The 19,626-nt window shown below is 43.4% G+C and overlaps 1 protein-coding gene across 1 annotated transcript in view; it reads right to left on the bottom strand.

Moving 5' to 3' along the window:
- RFWD3 (ring finger and WD repeat domain 3) overlaps window positions 1-9,572 on the bottom strand; it is a 48,517-nt gene extending 38,945 nt beyond the window's left edge. The window contains exons 1-2 of the mRNA XM_045890744.2: window positions 9,420-9,572; window positions 2,303-2,981 (exon numbers count right to left, since the gene is read on the bottom strand). Coding sequence (XP_045746700.1) covers window positions 2,303-2,979 — 677 coding nt within the window. The 5' untranslated portion in view covers window positions 2,980-2,981; window positions 9,420-9,572. The remainder of the gene's footprint in view (window positions 1-2,302; window positions 2,982-9,419) is intronic.
- Between the last annotated feature and the right edge of the window lie 10,054 nt (window positions 9,573-19,626).

Raw genomic sequence — 19,626 nt, 5'->3', positions numbered from 1 at the left:
CAGCCAGAATCAAGCAGCCTCAAAGAAACAGGAAAGGAGTTTGTGACCTTGGCTGAGAAGCCTGTTGGGAAAAATACCTCATTACTCAGCTTCCCCCAACTTTGGCTTCTCAGTGGAATCTGAGGCAAAAGCTGCTCACCCTCGCCCAGGCTCTTAACACCTGACCCAGAGATAGTCTGTCAGGTGAGTAAATGCCAAACACCATAATAAGAAATTCATGTTAAGAAATTCAGACGGTATAATAAGCAATCAATCCTAGAAAAGCTGCTATTTTTATGTGAATTTAGTGTGGCATTTGCTTCCAACACAGTATTTAGGGAAAAAAAGTTTTAATACCACATTTATTTGCCTCCAGAATCCATGTTTTCTCCACTAAGCTGCACAATCCCTGGCCCTTTAGGTTTATTCCTTTTGTAGAAACAAACACAATCGTCAAAGAGCTCAACTGATATCCTTTCACAGTCCCTGAGCACAGTTCTTACATATGTCAAGCAATATTCTGATTAGAGCTTAGCTTCTGTGTGTAAATTTCTTTTGGGAGAATTGTGCCGACTGTGCCAGCAAGAGACTCTGGTCTCTCTGGCATTTCTATTTCTCTCTGTAAACTGGCATCTGGTTTTTAAGTGTCACTCTCCTGTGAGTTGGGTTAACACAAGAGTCTCCCACCAAAAAGCAATCAAATTTGCCCCTGCTCCCCTCCCCCGAATGAATATATGAACAACCAAGGCTGCGGAATACTGTGACGTCTCTTGGCAGTCAGCCAGTTCCTGGGGACATCACTTGCAACTCTCAGCCCATAGACTCTGAAAGGGTCCCAAACTGCACTACAAGCTGCCTTCACCTACGACGCAAACATATGAAATCTTATTCTGCCTTCATAATCAGAGGGAATGACACCTTAAAATAATAGTAACATGCATCTGAAACTCTTGTCAACACAAAACTAAGCACATCATCCCTGACGGGTCACATCCAGGAATGACGAGGCTAGAGACTAGATCCACAGGAACAACAGGACCCTCCCCTTCACCCCACAGTAATCAGCAGAATCCACGGAAAAGGATGCTGAGTCCAGGATCAGAAGGCACAATCCCAATTCCAGAGTCACCCTAGTCAGAACACAAATTATTCCATCAGCTTCCTCATTTGTAAAACACAGTCAACAGGGCGACTGGGTGGCTCAGTTGGTTAAGCGACTGCCTTCGGCTCAGGTCATGATCCTGTAGTCCCTGGATCGAGTCCCGCATGGGGCTCCCTGCTCGGCAGGGAGTCTGCTTCTCCCTCTGACCCTCCCCCCTCTCATGTACTTGCTCTCTCTCATTCTCTCTCTCTCAAATAAATAAATACAATCTTTAAAAAAAAAAAAAAAAACAAAACACACAGTCAACATATGGCCTAGCTACTTTTTAGTATCATCTCATTATTTTCATAATGTTAAGAAAACAAATGGATATGACCGAAGCTTCCTCTATCTGCTTGGATAGAAAATGAGTCAGATCCAGGTTCCAATACCAACTCAACCTTGTCCCCTGTTGTAGCTATGAGACCCCGAACAAAACACTTTCTCAGGGTCCAAGTTTCCTTCATATATAAAATGACGATGTTGAATTCAATTCTTTAAACATTATGAAAACATTTAGAAGGCCAAATGTGAAATCAAGTATTTCAAAAGCAGGAGGAAGTTAAAAAACAGGCAAGGCATAGCCATTGGTTATTTTTCATAGTAACCCTGCCAAGACTTGACGGCTAAGCTCTTCAGAAGGCAAGCTCAAATGAAAAACTATGAAAGAAAATTATTTTCAACTCTGCAACACATTCTCAGGTGAGGAGGGCTGGAATGTTTCCCCACTTAGTCAGATTAAGCTCTAAATTAATTCACATTTTACTTTTCACAAGGCTTCTCTAAATCCAGCCTGCCTGTCTTCCAAAGTCTACTGCACCATTACATGGGGTGCCAATGAATGATGGATACTGGGTAATTGGATTGTGGAGTTTTAAGTTAAAAGAAATCTTTTTTTGATATGCAAATGATCTAAAGAAGAGCCAGCCCCCATAGAAACCATTGCCAACAAACTACCACCTAGTTTTCAAAGCACATCAGTGTAACTTATTCCCTAATGACTCTGTGAAGTAAATAAGGCAAGCACTTTTATTTTCATCTGACTTGTGAGGAACTGGGGGTTCAGAAAGACTATCTGACTTGCCAAAAGTCATTGCGTCAAGCCTCGGCAGCACTGGGGGCATAACCGGCGTTCATAATTCCCAGCCTGGCACTAATCCCAAGATTTTAACAAATTTTTACCTGGTACCGTCTGTCCTCTGAGACCCTGCGGTTCTTGACCTGTGTGAAGCAGACCCCCTCCTCCTCCTCGATCTCATTGGTCCCACACTGTGGTCTGAAGGGGGTCTCAGGAATTCCAGCATGCCATGAAGTCTCTGCAGTCCATTGATGAAGGTGTTCATTGAATCCAATGAAGACACTGGGATGGGGCGGTTAACACGAGATCGCTGCCTATGTTCCTCTGAAGCCCCTGGATTAATGTTCTCCACACGGTCTTCTCCCAACAGCTCCACTTCTTCTGTCAGGTCAACAGACACCTGTGAAGCAGGCTGGAGCACATGCAGTCCCACTTGGCTGCTGGTCCCTTCAGCTGGAGCGGGCTGGGGCAGGGGTGGTCCCCCTTGGCCGCTGACCACTTCAGTAGGTAGAGGCTGGAACAGGGGTGGTCCCCCTTGGCCGCTGACCACTTCAGGAGGTAGAGGCTGGAGCAGGGGTAGTCCCCCTTGGCCGCTGACCGCTTCAGTAGGTAGAGGCTGGAACAGGGGTGGTCCCCCTTGGCCGCTGACCACTTCAGTAGGTAGAGGCTGGAGCAGGGGTGGTCCCCCTTGGCTGCTGACCACTTCAGCAGGAACAGGCTGTTCTGCAACATGATGCTCTAATTGCCCGTCAAGAGTATATTCCATTGCTTCCTGAGCCATCTCTGGAGAAGATTTGTAAAAAATATCAGTAAAATAGATAAAACATGCCGTATAGCTGATATAATCATATCTAAGTTTTCTAGAACTTCTGTTTAAGGTCATTTTTGGCAAAACTGAGAATCTTTTTTTTTTTTTTTAAATAAGCAACTAAAATCTCCTCTTTAAGTCAGAAGTGTTTGGTAATCAGTAACTTTTTTCTCCATAACAAGTACTTATAACTAGTTTTCCAGTTTCCCTTTTGAAAACATGAAGGCAGGTGATCATAGTACTATCTTCCATAACAGAACGATCTATGAAATAAGGGGACTGAACTTTTTCTCCTCCTTTTTAATTTATTTATTATGTTATGTTAATCACCATACATCATTAGTTTTTGACGTAGTGTTCCATGATTCATTGTTTGCGTATAACACCCAGTGCTCCATGCAGAACGTGCCCTCTTTAATACCCATCACCAGGCTAACCCATCCTCCCACCCCCCTCCCCTCTAGAACCCTCAGTTTGTTTTTCAGAGTCCATCATCTCTCATGGTTCATCTCCAAGGGAACTGAACTTTTGTGACTGAAAGTAATTTCCCAGACCTCTCTAGCAGTTGTGACCCAAATACAGATATTTACCAAAATATATGCTATATTTGATTTTAGTTGGCATAGGCAATATTCATCTTTCACAGCACCAAGTTACTAAGGATAAACAAAGAAAGGTTTTTATAGTTGCAAAATTAACTCAATACTAACTCAAAATAGAAATTTACGTAATTTCTCCAAAAAGGCTGACCAAACTTTATTTGCTCTGTCCTTTCCAGTATTTTTGTTTCCCATCTCTAACGCTATTGGTTAGCCCATTTCACAGATATTTACCAGGGACCTGGCATGTCCCCTTCATTGTTTCTTGTCTCTAATTCCATGATGTTAATCCATTCAAGAAATATTTATTAAGCACCTGTTAAGTAGTCAGATACCCCACAGAGGTAATGAGAGGATAAAACTGTGTAACAGATTTTACATTCTAGCAAATGGGAAAATAAATAAATTTGGAAATTATACATTGTGTTATTTGGTCTTGGGAGTAGGAGTCAAGGAGCACCATTTTATTTTTTTTAAAGTTTATTTATTAACTTTTTATTTCTGCTAAATCAAGAAAGCTTAAAGTAAAGAAGAGCACTGAAATGGTAGCAAGTGTTTGGTAGATATAGCAGACGGTTATGAATATTTGGATCAAACGTGGACACAGGAATGATAAAGCAAGTTCTTACGGAAAACTTTCAAAATTCTCTTGGATGCTCCCATGGCGAATCTTTCTCTGTGGAAACCCAGTGGGTGGACCCCTTCTCTCAGTTTTGGTTGCAACTCTGCAATGTGTTTCATTACATCCCATGTTGTCATTTGGATATGGTTTTTAAAATTTGGTCCAAAATTTATCATAAATTTATTTCTCCAATGAATGAAAAAAATAATCAAATGGGAAAAGTCAGGTTCTTGGGGGATAAAGCCATTTGCAGCCTTGTTGGTCTTGGTAAAAAAAAAAAAAAAATCCGGGGCGCCTGGGTGGCTCAGTTGGTTAAGTGACTGCCTTCAGCTCAGGTCATGATCCTGGAGTCCCGGGATCGAGTCCCACATTGGGCTCCCTGCTCAGCGGGGAGTCTGCTTCTCCCTCTGACCCTCCCCCTTCTCATGCTCTCTCTCTCTCTCTCATTCTCTCTCTCAAATAAATAAAATCTTTAAAAATATATATATATATATATTTAAAAAAAAAAACCCTGACATCTTATCATGGATATTAAATATTATGCAATTTTTGTCCTGAAAGATAGTTCATAGATTGTTGAGATCTGCTGCTTGAGTTAACGGCTTAACATGACAGAAATGGTCTTTAATTGACAGTATCAATTATATGAAGAAATATTATCACATCCCATATTTGGAAGATTCATGTGAGAATCTTTCCCTCAGCTATTAGGGGAAAGTTTACTCAGCTTCACTGGGGAAATTAGTCTTGTATACATGGCTCATATTTTATTTTATTTTTAATATTTATTTATTAGAGAGAGAGAGAGAGAGAGAGCACAAAGAGAGAGAAGCAGACTCCCCACTGAGCAGGGAGCCCACTGCAGGACTCGATCCCAGGATGCTGGGACCATGACCTGAGCTGAAAGCAGACGCTTAACCGAATGAACCACCCAGGTGCCCCAGGGAGCACCATTTTATAAAGTCTTTCAAAAAGAGTGAAAGTTGAGCCCAGGTGTGAAGGATTAAAAGAAGGTGGCCATATGAAGAGCCAAGGAAGAGTTTCAGAAGGAAATCAGTACAGAGGTCCCTGATAAGCATGGGTTTGGTGCAACTGAGAAACAGGGCAGATGCAATGAGCACAGGAAGGAAGAGTGGAAGTATGGGATGAGGCTGAGGAGGCAGAACACTAACACGAAAGGCTTCAGTAAGGAGTTTCTTCTGTCTTAGGAATGGACTGCAGGGGAAGCAAGACTGCAAGCAAGCCAACCAGTTCACAGCCTCCCTGTGGGGGTGTAAACCAGTGGTCAGAGGCTTGGGCGAGTGGTAGCAGGAGACGTAAAGTAGTAGACAGCTTTAAGAACCCTAAGCACAGACATGTTACTTAAAACCACAAGACAGATCAAACTACCTATGGAACAGAGATAGAAGAATATTGGGCCAAGGACTCAAACCTGAGACACACATTATAAAAGGCCAACAGTTAACAGGAAGAGAACCCAGAGCAGACTATGAAGGAGGAGGAAACCTGGGAGAGAACGGGCTCTTGGAAGCCCGTTTCAAGAATGGAATGGTCAAGTGAGTCTAGTACAGAAGAGTGATCACCACTACATTTAACAACATGGAGATGACACACAGCCTAGAAGAAAAGAGCAGTTTCCCTGAAGTGATGGGCCCAGAGGCCAGAATGGAAGGGGCTGAGTAAATAAAGGGAATTTCAGTAAACACGGTGGATGAATGAAGCACACTTATCTTTCTTTTTCTAGTCATTCCTGAAAACCAATGAACATGACACAAACGCCCAAAGGCATTTAAGAAAAGATAAATTACAAGACAAATGCAAACAGGGTATGAGATTAAGCCAGTTTTTACTGGAACCGGTAACTTCTTAGTAGAGCTGAAAAGATCAAACCCACAAGTGCCTGCAATGAGGGGGGATTGTGTGCTCCTGAGAAGCAAGCTGACTCCCACTGAGGGGACTGCAGAAACCGGGGACCACAGAGGACAGTGTTGAAAGACGAAGCTGAAAGAGAGGACTGGTTGAAAGCCCGTCTCAAGTGAACAAAAAGCCAGGCAAACAAACACCTCCTCCGCGTATGCTGTAGAAAACTGGCAGTTTGTGCCACACAGGCTTAACACCAGAACGGGTACAGCACAGCAGTGAAGATAAGGAGTTAAGTGCAAGTATACACACTGAACAGTGTGAGACCCTTCCAACTCTTCTTCCCCAGCTTTTTTCCCTGCACAAATCCAGGGCGCAACATTCTGGTTTATACACATTCTCTACCCAAGGCAGGAGATTAGAGGACTGTTCACTACAGAAAACCACCTCAAGAAAAAAGATCTATAAATACGGACTATTGTGAATCCCCCCCCCAAAATGGCTGAGTCTCTGCCCATCTATTTAACAGTAAAAGCCTACTGGTTGATAAGGTTCAGCCACTCATACAGAGCTTCCAGTCTGCTTTCTGGGGGAAGAAGGGGGCCCTCCTTAAAAACAAGGAGCCAAGGTTCAATTGACATTTGAGCAAAGCTGCCAACATGAGACAGAGACCAAAGCAGACAAACAGAAGAAACTTGGAGGGAAGAAGGGAAAACAATGCAAGAAAAACTGTAAAAAACAAAAACAAAAAACTCCCTCAAACTTATAGGAAAAGAATGCCGGGGGGGAAAAGGACAAATCAGAAAACAAGAAAGAGCTCTTGGAAATTTAAAATGACAGCCAAGGGGCGCCTGGGTGGCTCAGTTGGTTAAGCGACTGCCTTCGGCTCAGGTCATGATCCTGGAGTCCTGGGATCGAGTCCCGCATCGGGCTCCCTGCTCAGCAGGGAGTCTGCTTCTCCCTCTGACCCTCCTCCCTCTCATGCTCTCTGTCTCTCAAATAAATAAAAATAAAATCTTTAGAAAAAAAAAAATGACAGCCAAAATAAAATATTTAATAGAAGGATTGGAAGAGAGGCGCCTGGGTGGCAGTCCGTTAAGCGTCTCCCTTCAGCTCCAGTCATGATCCCAGGGTCCTGGGACTGAGCCCTACATCGGGCTCCCTGCTCTGTGGGGAGCCTGCTTCTCCCTCTGCCTGCCACTCCACCTGCTTGTGTGTGTGCGTGGGAGCGTGCTTGTGCTCACTCGCTCTCTGTCAAATAAATAAAATCTTAAAAAAAAAAAAAAAGGATTGGAAGATAACGTTGAGGAACTCTTCTAGAAAACAGACTAAAAGACAGTCAAAAAGGACAATAATAAAATTAAAATGTCAAGCCAGGATATCTGATTAACTTAACTACCAGAAAGAGAACTCAAGAAAGTGGAGAAGAAAGTAAAACAAAACCTCTGGTCAAGACAGAACCATAAGCTCTCTTCCCATTAAGAGCCCCAACACAGTAAATTTTCTTCAAAATTACATCAAACAGAAAAAAGCAGGGGCGCCTGGGTGGCTCAGTCGTTAAGCGTCTGCCTTCGGCTCAGGTCATGATCCCAGAATCCTGGGATAGAGTCCCACATCGGGTTCCCTCCTCGGCGGGAAGCCTGCTCTCCCTCTCCCACTCCCGGGGCTTGTGTTCCCTGCTCTCGCTATCTCTGTCTCTGTCAAATAAATAAATAAATAAATCTTAAAAAAAAAAAAGGCAGGTTATAAAGGAATCCGCTATAATCCCATTTTTAGGACGCTTTAAAACATGAAAAGCCACGCTATCTGGACTTACAAATATACAACAGTAGTATGAAACAAGCGTGGGCATGAAAAATACCAAATTCTGGAGAAAGAGAGTTCAGATACACGTGGGGCTTCAACTATATATATACTTTTATTTCTCAAAAAAAAAAAGGATGCAATTATAGCAAAAGGTCAAGCTCAAGAATTGTTAGATCTAGATGGTGAGTGCACAGGTCTTTTTTTTTTTTTTTAATCATTCTCTGTACTTTTCATTATGGTTAAATATTAGAAAGGAAATTTCTCCCCGTCATAGGTCTGTTCTGATTAGAACAATAAGGCAGACGGCCGAATCCAACCGGCTCATCTCGGTATCCTCCAGAGCAACAAGCACACAGCAGATGCTTAAATACCTACAGAACTATCCACCATACGCCTAAAAAAAGAAACCAGAACAACCAACCAACCAACCACCCCCCAACATCTAAGAACAGCATCGGATAAAGACAGATCTAGGAGAGAGAGAACATTTTCATCCTAGCAGAAAGTTCTATGAAACAGCGGCGGTCTAGAGCTGAGCTTCCCGATCAGTGCGGAGAAATAAATATCCTCCAGCCCTTGGGCTAGCCAGGAGTGATCAGAGCCAAAAAGACTGTTGGCTGGGGGCACCTGGGTGGCTCAGTTGGTTAAGCGACTGCCTTCGGCTCGGGTCATGATCCTGGAGTCCCGGGATCGAGTCCCGCATCGGGCTCCCTGCTCAGCAGGGAGTCTGCTTCTCCCTCGGACCCCCCCCCCCCTCATGCTCTCTGTCTCCCATTCTCTCTCTCAGATAAATAAATGAAACCTTTAAAAAAAAAGATTAAAAAAAAAAAAAAGACTGTTGGCTGGGCACCCCAAACCTGGAGCAGCCTTGTCCTTGACCTCGGCGTGCCAAACGCTAGCCTCCCACTTGTCATCTTTCCAACTTCGGTTAATCAGATCAACGTCCGCACCAGGCGGGACGACGGCCGCCAATCACCTGGATAAGGGGCTGCAGCACCGAGGCGAGCCAGCCTCGGTTCAAATCCCCACTCTGCCGCGTACTACCTGCGGCACCTTAGGCGGGTTTCCTAGCCTCTCTGTTCAACTTGTTCACTACTAACACTGGGATAAAGAAGTATTTACGTCACAGAGTGGATAAGAACAAACGTCAGGTTCCTCGGTGAACGGACCGTAACGCAAGATACGGGCGCTCAGCGCGGAGAGCATTTATATTCGCACAGGAAGAGTTGGAAGATTGGCTCAACAGGAGAGCGGCCCGCGGCGAACTCCGCTCCGGCCTTCGCCCCCCCCGCCCCCACCTTGGGCGCCTGCCCCGAGCAAGCCCGAAAGAGCTTGGGTTCGGGCGCCTCGGGCCCGACGGTTGGGGCAACCCAGAGCGGCCGAACCTCCCCAGGCCGCCGGGTTCGGTGCCCGCTCGCAACTCCCCTCGTGGGGCGTCCTCAGGCCCCGCAGCCAGGGACCAAACCCGGGAAGTTATCCTGGAGCCAGAGGCCCGAGGCCTGCGCAGACGCAAGCGCCCGCCTTACCTAGAGCCGGGAGGACGCCGTGGGCTTGCAAAGTCGCCGCGGTCGCGGCCGTTTTTTGGAAAAACTCGCACAGACCCGGGCCAACAGCCACTTCCTGAGCAGCTCAAGCGGCCCGCCTGAGTTGCGGGCGCGGCCTGCTCCTATTGGGCAGCAGTCCTAGACGGCGGCCAGTACCCTGTCTTCTTCTTCTTTAGGTCGCCGCTGACTGAAAAAGCGGCTCTCTCATTGGCTGATATTTCGTAAACTGACTAGGCGGGACTGACCTTCGCCAGTCACCTCGCGCCCAGCCCACAAGGAGAAAAACAGAACCAGCGTTTCACCGCTCTTTATTTGAACTTCCTGGCGGGAGAAAAGTTGTAAGAAAAAGATCTCTCGGATCTTTCCGGAGCCTGAGGCTGGGACAGTCGCGTTCCTGTATATCCTCTGCTGAGGTGGAAGAGCTCATGCAAAACAACTTGCCTACACCGTCTCTTTAATCCCAAGCCATTGCAATAAATTGCCTGCTACTCTATCGTCACATTACTTGACAGCAAACATTTTTTAAGAATCTCACTGAAAGTCAAAATCTCACTTCTAGGAGTAAGACCTAGAAAATCTAAACGTCAGGCAGAGACGGCACACTGCCAACATTTTATATACTCAGCTGTCAATTCTCAGGGGAATTGATGGCATAAATAATTGAAAGTCTTGGATAATCAAATATTTTCTCCTCTGAACCTGTTACCAAAGTCAGCATTAGCATTTTTACTTTTTCTTCTTTTCCTGCCATCTAAGGGACCTGCTACTGAGCTATATATAGCATGGCTAATAGGAGAAGCGAAACTTTCTTTTGTAAACAAACAGGTATGTTAAGGAATAGAATGAAAAACGTCTGTACTCGTATAAATCCTGCAAGTTCAATACAGAAGTATTAGAGGATGCAGAGAAGCGAAAAAGAAAAATTGTGTCTATCCAGAGAAGTCATTATTAACGTTGCTTAAAATCTTCATCTACCTAAATAGCTTGTTTTAATTTTAAAATGTATCTTGAATTCCTTTCCATGTTAATGAATGCATAGGCACATCATCAAATACTGAGTGAGTCTTTGAAAAGAATTTAAATAGAAATAGGTAAAATGTCACATGGTAAAAAAACTGGACAACAGTTAGGCTACTTGGTGAGAAGTATACAGAATGTTTCTAAATGATTCTGATACTCATTCATGATCCACCTAATGGCCATGTTTACTAGCTAGGAGAGAAACAGAATACAGACACATGCCAGAAATTTATAGTCTTGTCTCCAACTACCAAAAGTTATATATAGCTAGAGGGAAAATGTGTTGGCTGTGTTCCATTTTAGGGGTGACATTCCCACCTTTATGGGTGATTAGTTGAATATCAATGTGTCTATTGGTTCATTTGTAAAAAGACTGAAAAATAAATGCACTAAGACTCACTTCATAGAAAGTTGTTTGGATGGATGTCTTTTTCTTTTTCTCCACCAAAAGACACGACTAATGAGTTCTTCTATACTGCATAATAGTAATTAAAACCTGCATGTATAATTTAAAATGCAAAATTTGAAAGAATTGTCAAGGTTAAACAAAAGATGCCAAAGAAAGTTTTATACTTGTGGAAACCTTATCCTCAGACTCTGGGGAAGTCATTAATTTTCCTCTACCATTAGGAGTACCATTCATTCATTCACTCATTCATTCAGTCTACAAGTATTCAACAACTACTGCAATCCTGGCTCTGGTCTGTATGGTATGGATATAGTATATAAGATAGAGAAGACCTTGGGACGCCTGGGTGGCTCAGTCAGTTAAGCGCCTGCCTTCAGCTCAGGTCATGATCCCAGGGTCTTGGATGGAGTCCCACATGGGGTTCCTTGCTCAGCGGGGAGCCTGCTTCTCCCTTTCCCTCTGCCTGCCATTCCCCTGCTTATGCTCTCTCTCTCTCTGACAAATAAATAAATAAAATCTTAAAAAAAAAAAAAAGAGAAGACCTTGACCTAATAGAACTTCTATCCTCCATGGGGCACCTAGGTGGCTCAGTTGGTTGGGCTTCCGACTCTTGATTTCGGCTCAGGTCATGATCTCTGGGTTGTGAGATCGAGCCCCTGCATCGGGCTCTGTGCTGGGCATGGAGCCTGCTTAAGATTCTCTCTCACCCTCTCCCTCTGCTCCACCCCCTCCATGTGTGCTCTCTCTCAAAAAAAAAGAAAAAGAAAAAGAATTAGCATCATAAATGATGTTTGGAGATAGGGAGGTAGAAACAAAACAAAAAGGTGGGAATTTCATCCCTAAAAACAGAATAAAGACACAAGCCATAAAAACAAAACAAAAAACCCTTCTATCCTCCTAAGGAGAGGCAGATCCTAAACCAATAATCAAGAATAAATAAGGTAATTTCAAGTAGTAAGTATCATAAAAACAGTAAAACAGAGGGATATGAGTGGGAAGTGCTCAGGAAAGCTAGTTTCAATTGAGGGATTCAAGCAAGGACTCTCTGAGGTGCTGATATTAGAGCTGACACCTAACTACCTTAAAGAAAAGTTTGAGAAATGGTGTATAGTCCATAAATGACCATAATAAAAAATAGAGTAAGTTAAGTGCTGTGATAGGCATGGTAGTGGCCCAGATAATGCAACTGGAAAGGACTTCAGGACACTGGGTTCTGCCTCTCCTCCCCCAGCCACCACTAATATCTACAAGGCACTGCCCATTTTTGGATCTCATTTTTTTTTTTATTTTTAAAAAAGATTTTATTTATTTACTTTAGAGGGGAGGAGGGGGAGAGGAAGAAAATCTCAAGAGACTCCAACCAGAGTCTGGAGCTGGTCGGGGGCTCTATCCCACAACCCTGAGTTCATGACCTGAGATGAAACCAAGAGTCTGACACCTAACCAACTGAGCCACAGAGGTGTCCCTGGATCTCATTTTTTTGCTTGGCAAAATTAGGTACCTGGATGCAGATGAAAACCTCTCTTTGTTTAAAGTGCAGCAAATCTATGAAACTACAAAATGATGCAGAGCTTCAAAGCAGGTTGGGGAAAAAAAATGATCTCCTCCACCAAATGCTGACAACCAGAAGAGTGTTCGGTCCTTAAATCCTTTTGCTAATTCCCATATTAAAGAGATCATAGGCTTGGGGCACCTGGGTGGCTCAGTCGTTAAGCATCTGCCTTTGGCTCAGGTCATGATCCCGGGGTCCTGGGATCGAGCCCCACGTCGGGCTCCCTGCTCGGCGGGAAGCCTGCATCTCCCTCTCCCACTCCCCCTGCTTGTGTTCCCTCTCTCGCTATATCTCTCTCTGTCAAATAAATAAATAAAAATCTTTTTAAAAAAATAAATAAATAAAGAGATCATAGGCTTAAATGTAAATTCAGAACTATAAAACTTCTGGAAGAGAGCAGGAGAAAATCTTCATGACCTTGGGTTAGGCAAAGATTTTTTAGATTTGACCCCCAAAAGCATGATTCATAAAAGCCAAAATTGATAAATTACATTACATCAAAATTTAAAACTCTGCTCTTCAAAAAGACATTGTTAAGAAAATGAAAAGGGACGCCTGGGTGGCTCAGTCGGTTAAGCGTCTGCCTTCAGCTCAGGTCATGATCCCAGGGTCCTGGGATCGAGCCCCACATCGGGCTCCTTGCTCAGCAGGGAACCTGCTTCTCCCTCTCTCTCCCTCTGCTTGTGCTCTCTCTGTCAAATAAATAAAATCTTTAGGGCGCCTGGGTGGCTCAGTTGGTTAAGCGACTGCCTTCGGCTCAGGTCATGATCCTGGAGTCCCGGGATCAAGTCCCACATCAGGCTCCCTGCTCAGCAGGGAGTCTGCTTCTCCCTCTGACCCTCCTCCCTCTCATGCTCTCTGTCTCTCATTCTCTCTCTCGCAAATAAATAAAATCTTAAAAAAAAAAAAAATTAAAATCTTTAAAAAAAATGAAAAGATGAACTGCGTACAGGTAGAAAATATTTGCGTATCATTTATCTGATAAAGGACTTGTATCCACAATATATAGAGAACTCTCAAAACTCAATAATTAGCAAAACAACCCAATTTAAAATATGGGCAAAAGGGGAAGCCTGGGTGGTTCAGTCAGTTAAGCATCTGTCTTTGGCTCAGGTCATGATCCCAGAGTCCTGGGATTGAGTCCGGCATCAGGCTCCTAGCTCAGCCTGGAGCCTGCTTCTCCGTCTGCTCCTCCCCCGACTCTTGTTCTCTCTCTCTCTCTCTCTCTGACAAATAAATAAAATCTTTAAACAAATAAAAAAAGTAAAATATGGGTAAAAGATTTGAACAGACACTTCACCAAAGAAGATATATAGATAACAAATTAATTGAAAGGATACTCAACATTATCATTAATCATTAAGGAGATGCAGATTAAAGACTCAGTGAGATACCATTCGTTATGTACTTATTAGAATTGCCAAAATTAAAAAGCCTGGCCATACCAAATGTTGGCAAGGATATAGAGGAACTGGAACTCTCACACACTGCCAGTGGAATGGAAAATGGCACAACCATTTTGCAAAACAGTTTGGCAGTTTCTTTTTTTTTTTTTTTAAAGATTTTATTTATTTATTTGAGAGAGAGAATGAGACAGAGAGAGAGCATGAGAGGGGGGAGGGTCAGAGAGAGAAGCAGACTCCCCGCCGAGCAGGGAGCCCAATGCAGGACTCGATCCTGGGACTCCAGGATCATGACCTGAGCCGAAGGCAGTCGCCCAACCAACTGAGCCACCCAGGCACCCCAGTTTGGCAGTTTCTTAAAAACGTAAATGTAGGGGCACCTGCGTGGCTCAGTCATTAAGCATCTGCCTTTGGCTCAGGTCATGATCTCAGGGTGCTGGGATCGAGCCCCACATCGGGCTCCCTGCTCGGTGGGAAGCCTGCTTCTCCCTCTCCCCCTCCCTCTGCTTGTGTTCCCTCTCTCGCTGTGTGTCTCTCTGTCAAATAAATAAATAAAATCTTTAAAAAAAAAAAAGGTAAATGTACACCTATCATATGATCCAGCTATTTGTTTCTCGGTATTCACCCAAGAGAAATGAAAGCATATGTTCAAATAAAGACTTGTACGTGAAAGTTCATAGCAGCCTTATTTGTAATATTCAAAAATGATAAACACTCAAAATTTCATCAACAGGCAAATGAATAAATCAGTTATGTTAAATCTGTACATTGCAATCATTTTCAACAGTCAAAAGGAATGAATTATCAAGACCTGCAACTACATGGATGAATCTCCAAATAACTATACTGAGTAAAAGAAAGCAAACTTTTGCACACCATATAATCTCATTTATATAAAACTTTAAAACGCATACTAATCTATAGTGACAGAAAGCAGATCAGTAGTTGCCTAGGGGGTGGGGGGAGTAGAAGGCAGTGATTATAAAGGAGCATGAGGACACTTTGGGAGTTGATGGGTATATTCATTATGTTGATTGTGGTGGTATATACATACATCAAAACTTAACAAATTGCACACTTTAAGTATTATAGTTTATTGTGTGACAATTACACCTCAAAAATCAGAATTGGCAGGAGTGGATTGTATGAGCATAATGGAATTTTCTGGCATGATGATAATGCTTATTATCTTGATGGAGTTCGGATTACTCATGTGAATATACATTTGTCAAAACTCATCAAGTGATATATTTAAGATTTGTGCATTTCACAACATGGAAAATTTACCTGCCCGCCCCCTCCAAACCCATAAACAATTATTGAACTCCAGTTTGTGATAGAAATGCTGAAGTGTTTAGAAACAAAGTGTAGTGATGTCTGATATTTCCTTTTAAATGCATAAAAAATAGGATGGAGTAGGGGCTCCTGGGTGGCTCAATTGGTTAAGTGTCCAGCTCTTGGTTTTGGCTCAGGTCATGATCTCAGAGTTGTGAGATTGAGCCCCGTGACTGGCTCTATGCTGGGTGTGGAGCCTGCTTAAGATTCTCTCTCTCCCTGGGGCGCCTGGGTGGCTCAGTCGTTAAGCATCTGCCTTTGGCTCAGGTCATGATCCCAGAGTCCTGGGATCAAGCCCCGCATCGGGCTCCCTGCTCAGTCGGAAGCCTGCTTCTCCCTCTCCCACTCCCCCCGCTTGTGTTCCCTCTCTCGCTGTCTCTCTCTCTGTCAAATAAATAAATAAAATCTTTAAAAAAAAAATTCTCTCTCTCCCTCTTCCTCTGCTCACCCACCTCCACCCGCCTCAACGCCGCTCACGTATGCCCATGCACTCTCTTTCTCTTAAAAAAAAAAGAAAAAGAAAAGGATGGATTAAAGGATAGAAAGAGGCATGGATATATGGGTAAGTATGTGCTAAATATAGTACATTGCTAGTTGTAGAGTTTAGGTGATGGGCATGTGGGTGTTCAGAGTATAACTGTACTAACTTTTCAGTGTATTTGAAATTTTTCATAAATAATGTTGGAGAAAAAATTAGGTACAGGGTCTTAGAAGATATTCTGTGCAAGAGAAGGACCCTAAATATTAAGTTGTATTAGTTTCACAGTGAATCCACCTCTGCCTGTGGGTCTGCAAGAGTATAAATAATAAATTTACAAGAAAGACTTTTGTTGCACTTCTACAGCAAAGACAACAAAGGCTCTTAAAGATGAAAATAGTAGTACCTCATAAGCTCTAGAAAAGAATTTTTTTTTTGGGACGCCTGGGTGGCTCAGTCGTTAAGCGTCTGCCTTCGGCTCAGGTCATGATCCCAGGGTCCTGGGATCGAGCCCCGCATCGGGCTCCCTGCTCGGCGGGAAGCCTGCTTCTCCCTCTCCCACTCCCCCTGCTTGTGTTCCCTCTCTCGTTGTGTCTCTCTCTGTCAAATAAATAAATAAAATCTTTTTAAAAAAAAAAAGAATTTTTTTTTTTTTTAAGTAGAGTCCACGCCCAGCCAGGAGCGCAACACAGGGCTTGAACTCACGACCTGAGATCAAGACCTGAACCGAGATCAAGAGTCGGACACTTAACTGACTGAGCCACCCAGGCATCCCAAAAAAATAATTCTGAATGTTCAACATGTCATATTTCTTTTTCCCATTTTTATTTATAGAAAAAAATATGTTCTAGGTTTTTAAAAAATCAAGAATAAATAAAAGGTAAAAAAAAAAAAATCAGCCATAATTTTATTCCCCAGAGATGATTACTAGAATAGAATATAAGCTCTAAATGTGTTTTGTCTGTTGTTTCTTCAGTGATTGGAACAATGCCCAGCACATTTGCTGTTGAATGAGTTGGGATGAGTCCTGGGGGAAAAAAAGCAACATGTAGAGGTAAGTGTTAGTGTACCCTAGGTAAAGCATACACTATGAGCAAAAGTGTAAGAATTTCACAACAAATGGGCCCCATGCAGGAAACATGCATCTGAGTCTGGCAGGGTTTAAAATTTGAGAGCTCCTAGGCTAACATATTGTGTTTGTCCTCTACAGCATTAAAATAATTTTTAGATGCCAACCTTTAAAAAGATGAACAATTTACAGAAAAATATGAATTTTCAGCCTTTTTTTTGGCAAAATAGAAAGCTCTGGAAACACTGGAATCTCATTCCTGTGTGATAAAAATAGGCTGGAGCAGAGTGGAGGCTGTCTCTTCACAAAGTTCATCTGTTCAGTGAAGTCCCTTCCAGGCTTAACTTACTCATTTAGATCCCCCCTTAAACCCTTTAGGCAACCAGAGTTTGCAATCTCTGGTAAGAGAGCTCTGGGACTTAATAGTGGAAATCAGGTTTGAGTCCGAGATATAAGGCCAACTGTATCCAAAGGAAGACTTTGTACCCATTTCTATGGGCTAGAGGAAGGATTGAACAGTGTTTGCTCAGTTACTACCCTTGCATAGCAATTCACCCCAAAACTTAGTGGTTTAAGACAACAATTTACTTAGCTCATGTTTTTGTATGTGGGCAATTTGGGCTGGTTCAGCTGTGCGGTTCTTCTGGTCTTGCCTGGATTTGCTCATGCGACTGCTGCTGGTCTGGCCGGTCCCGTATGATCTCAGCTGGGGCAGGCTATCTCTGCTCCATGTGGTCTCTCATCTTCTAGCACACTAGCCCAGCTCGTTCATGGCTGAGCAGGGCTCCAAGAGAGGGACTGGAAGCTTGTAAGGCCTCTTGAAGGCTAGGCTTGGAACTGGAATACCATCATTTCTTCTACATTCTTTTGGCCAGAGGGAGTCACCATGCCAGCCCAGATTCCAGTGATGGGGAGGTCAACCCCACTTCCTCATAGGAGAAGCTGCAAAGTCACATTGCCAAGTGCGGTGGATACATTTTGTAAAACATCTATCACAGTTAGTATCAGAGGTGTAACTTTGACCATATCCTTTGGAGTGGGAGGGACTCTGTATGACCAGAATTGTTTTCTGTTCATAACAGGGATGTCCTGCCTCCCTGCACCCACAAATAACTCCATGCCAAAGGATATGAGACAGAAAGATGCCCAGCTTATGCCTCTTCCCAGTTTCTTGTCCAGGGACACTCCTTAGTTTCCCTTTCAAATCACAGCTTAGTAAAAGGTAGACAATTTCTTTAAGATTTCTGTGAATGAATGAGCAGAAAGGCAACAGCAGAGAGCCGAGAGCCCAGGTAAAAACACAAAGACATTTCTACACTGCACAATAATGTAGAAACTGCATTCCTCTTGGTCTGCCTGGAGCCTAAACCACCATCTGCATTCATGTCTTTGTGATATGAAGTTCCTTCTTACTTGCTCAACTTTTAAAATACAACCAGCTTGTGGGAGGGGTAAACTCACATCTTGGTGTGAATTAGTCTCCAGTATTGGATTCTCTAATACCAGGAGGACCCCAGATTGTAAGGGAGCCTGGAAGAGGGAGGAAGAAAACAAAGGAGAGTCTGAAGGAAAGGAAGCAACATAGAAAACATTGTCAGCTTCTCGTCCACCCTGAAGGCTGATTCTTTGGGAAGCACCATGGAGTCAGCTCTTCCACTCTGCGGTGGCAAAGAGAAGTTCCTGATAGACGCCAGGCCATGATTTTGATTTTTCACTCCAAAAGGTGGGGATGGGGGTGAAGGGCGGGGAGGGATGAGGGATGAGCTACCTTCTGTTAGAATGGTTCCCAACGCACCACCTATCAGAAGGCCTTGAAGGACAGTCGTCGTGCCAGAGACTTCTGTAGATAGTGCCGATGTCCTTGGAGAATTGCCTCAAAAGGCTAGATACTGTCTCTTCCTTTACTTCCTCCCTCAAGGCATTCCATCCGCAATAATCAGTGTTCTCCACCTCCGGGTCGCTAAGTGCAGATACTCTCACATGTGTGCCCCAGAATGTCTGCACAAGAATGTTTAAAGGGGTATGGTTTCTAAGATCAAAGTACTGGAAGAACTAAAATGTCCATCAGTAGTGAGGTAGGTAAGTAAGGCACGTGGTTATCCAATGGTCGACTCTACAGCAGTGAAAATGAATGAATCGAAACCACCACATTAGCATGGATGGATGTAGAATCATAATGCTGAGCAAATGTAGCAAGTTACAGATTATGGTATCATTTATCAAAAGTCCTCATACCTGAGAAACCAAATAATGTAGTATATCTAGGTCGTAAACCTATAAACAAATTTTTACCACCAAAGTTAGGACAGCAATTACCTTTGGAGGAAGGGAGAGGGATGTGAAAAGGAAGGGATGTGTAGGTGGTTTCTGAGTTAATGGCAATTTTCTTTCCATTCCCTAACCAAGGGGTGGGTGAGTGGTATTCTTTTACTTGGCTTTTTAAATTTTAAATTTTTATTTTTTTAAAGATTTTATTTATTTATTTGAGAGAGCGAGAGACAGCACAAGCAGGAGGGGGGGAGAAGAGGGAGAAGCAGACTCCCCACTGATCAGGGAGCCTGACATGGGGCTCGATCCCAAGACCCCAGGATTGTGACCTGAGCCAAAGGCAGATGTTTAACCGACTGAGCCACCCAGGCGCCCCTGGATTTTTTTAAAAGAAATTTTACATATACATTTTATACAGTGCTGTAGTAGAATACAGATCATAATAAAGATAAGAAAAAAAATATTCTGTGACTTTGAACTCTGTAGTAACTTCAGTGGAAACACTTCCCCAATCCAGGGATGCTCTTTTGTGTCTGGAACTCTGTGGAATGCCTGAGAGATGTGGAGGTAGGGTGGGAGAAGGAGACTTTTCCAGGGAGGGAGATGATGTAAGGGAACTACGAGTAATAACATGGTGAGATAAAAGTCTGAGTAG

This window comes from Mirounga angustirostris, unplaced genomic scaffold, assembly GCF_029215605.1.
Source record: "Mirounga angustirostris isolate CCGP_5_RB_7025 unplaced genomic scaffold, mMirAng1.0.hap1 SCAF_16, whole genome shotgun sequence".
NCBI classification, from domain to species: Eukaryota; Metazoa; Chordata; class Mammalia; order Carnivora; family Phocidae; genus Mirounga; species Mirounga angustirostris.
This window is presented reverse-complemented; position numbering and strand designations above follow the sequence as displayed.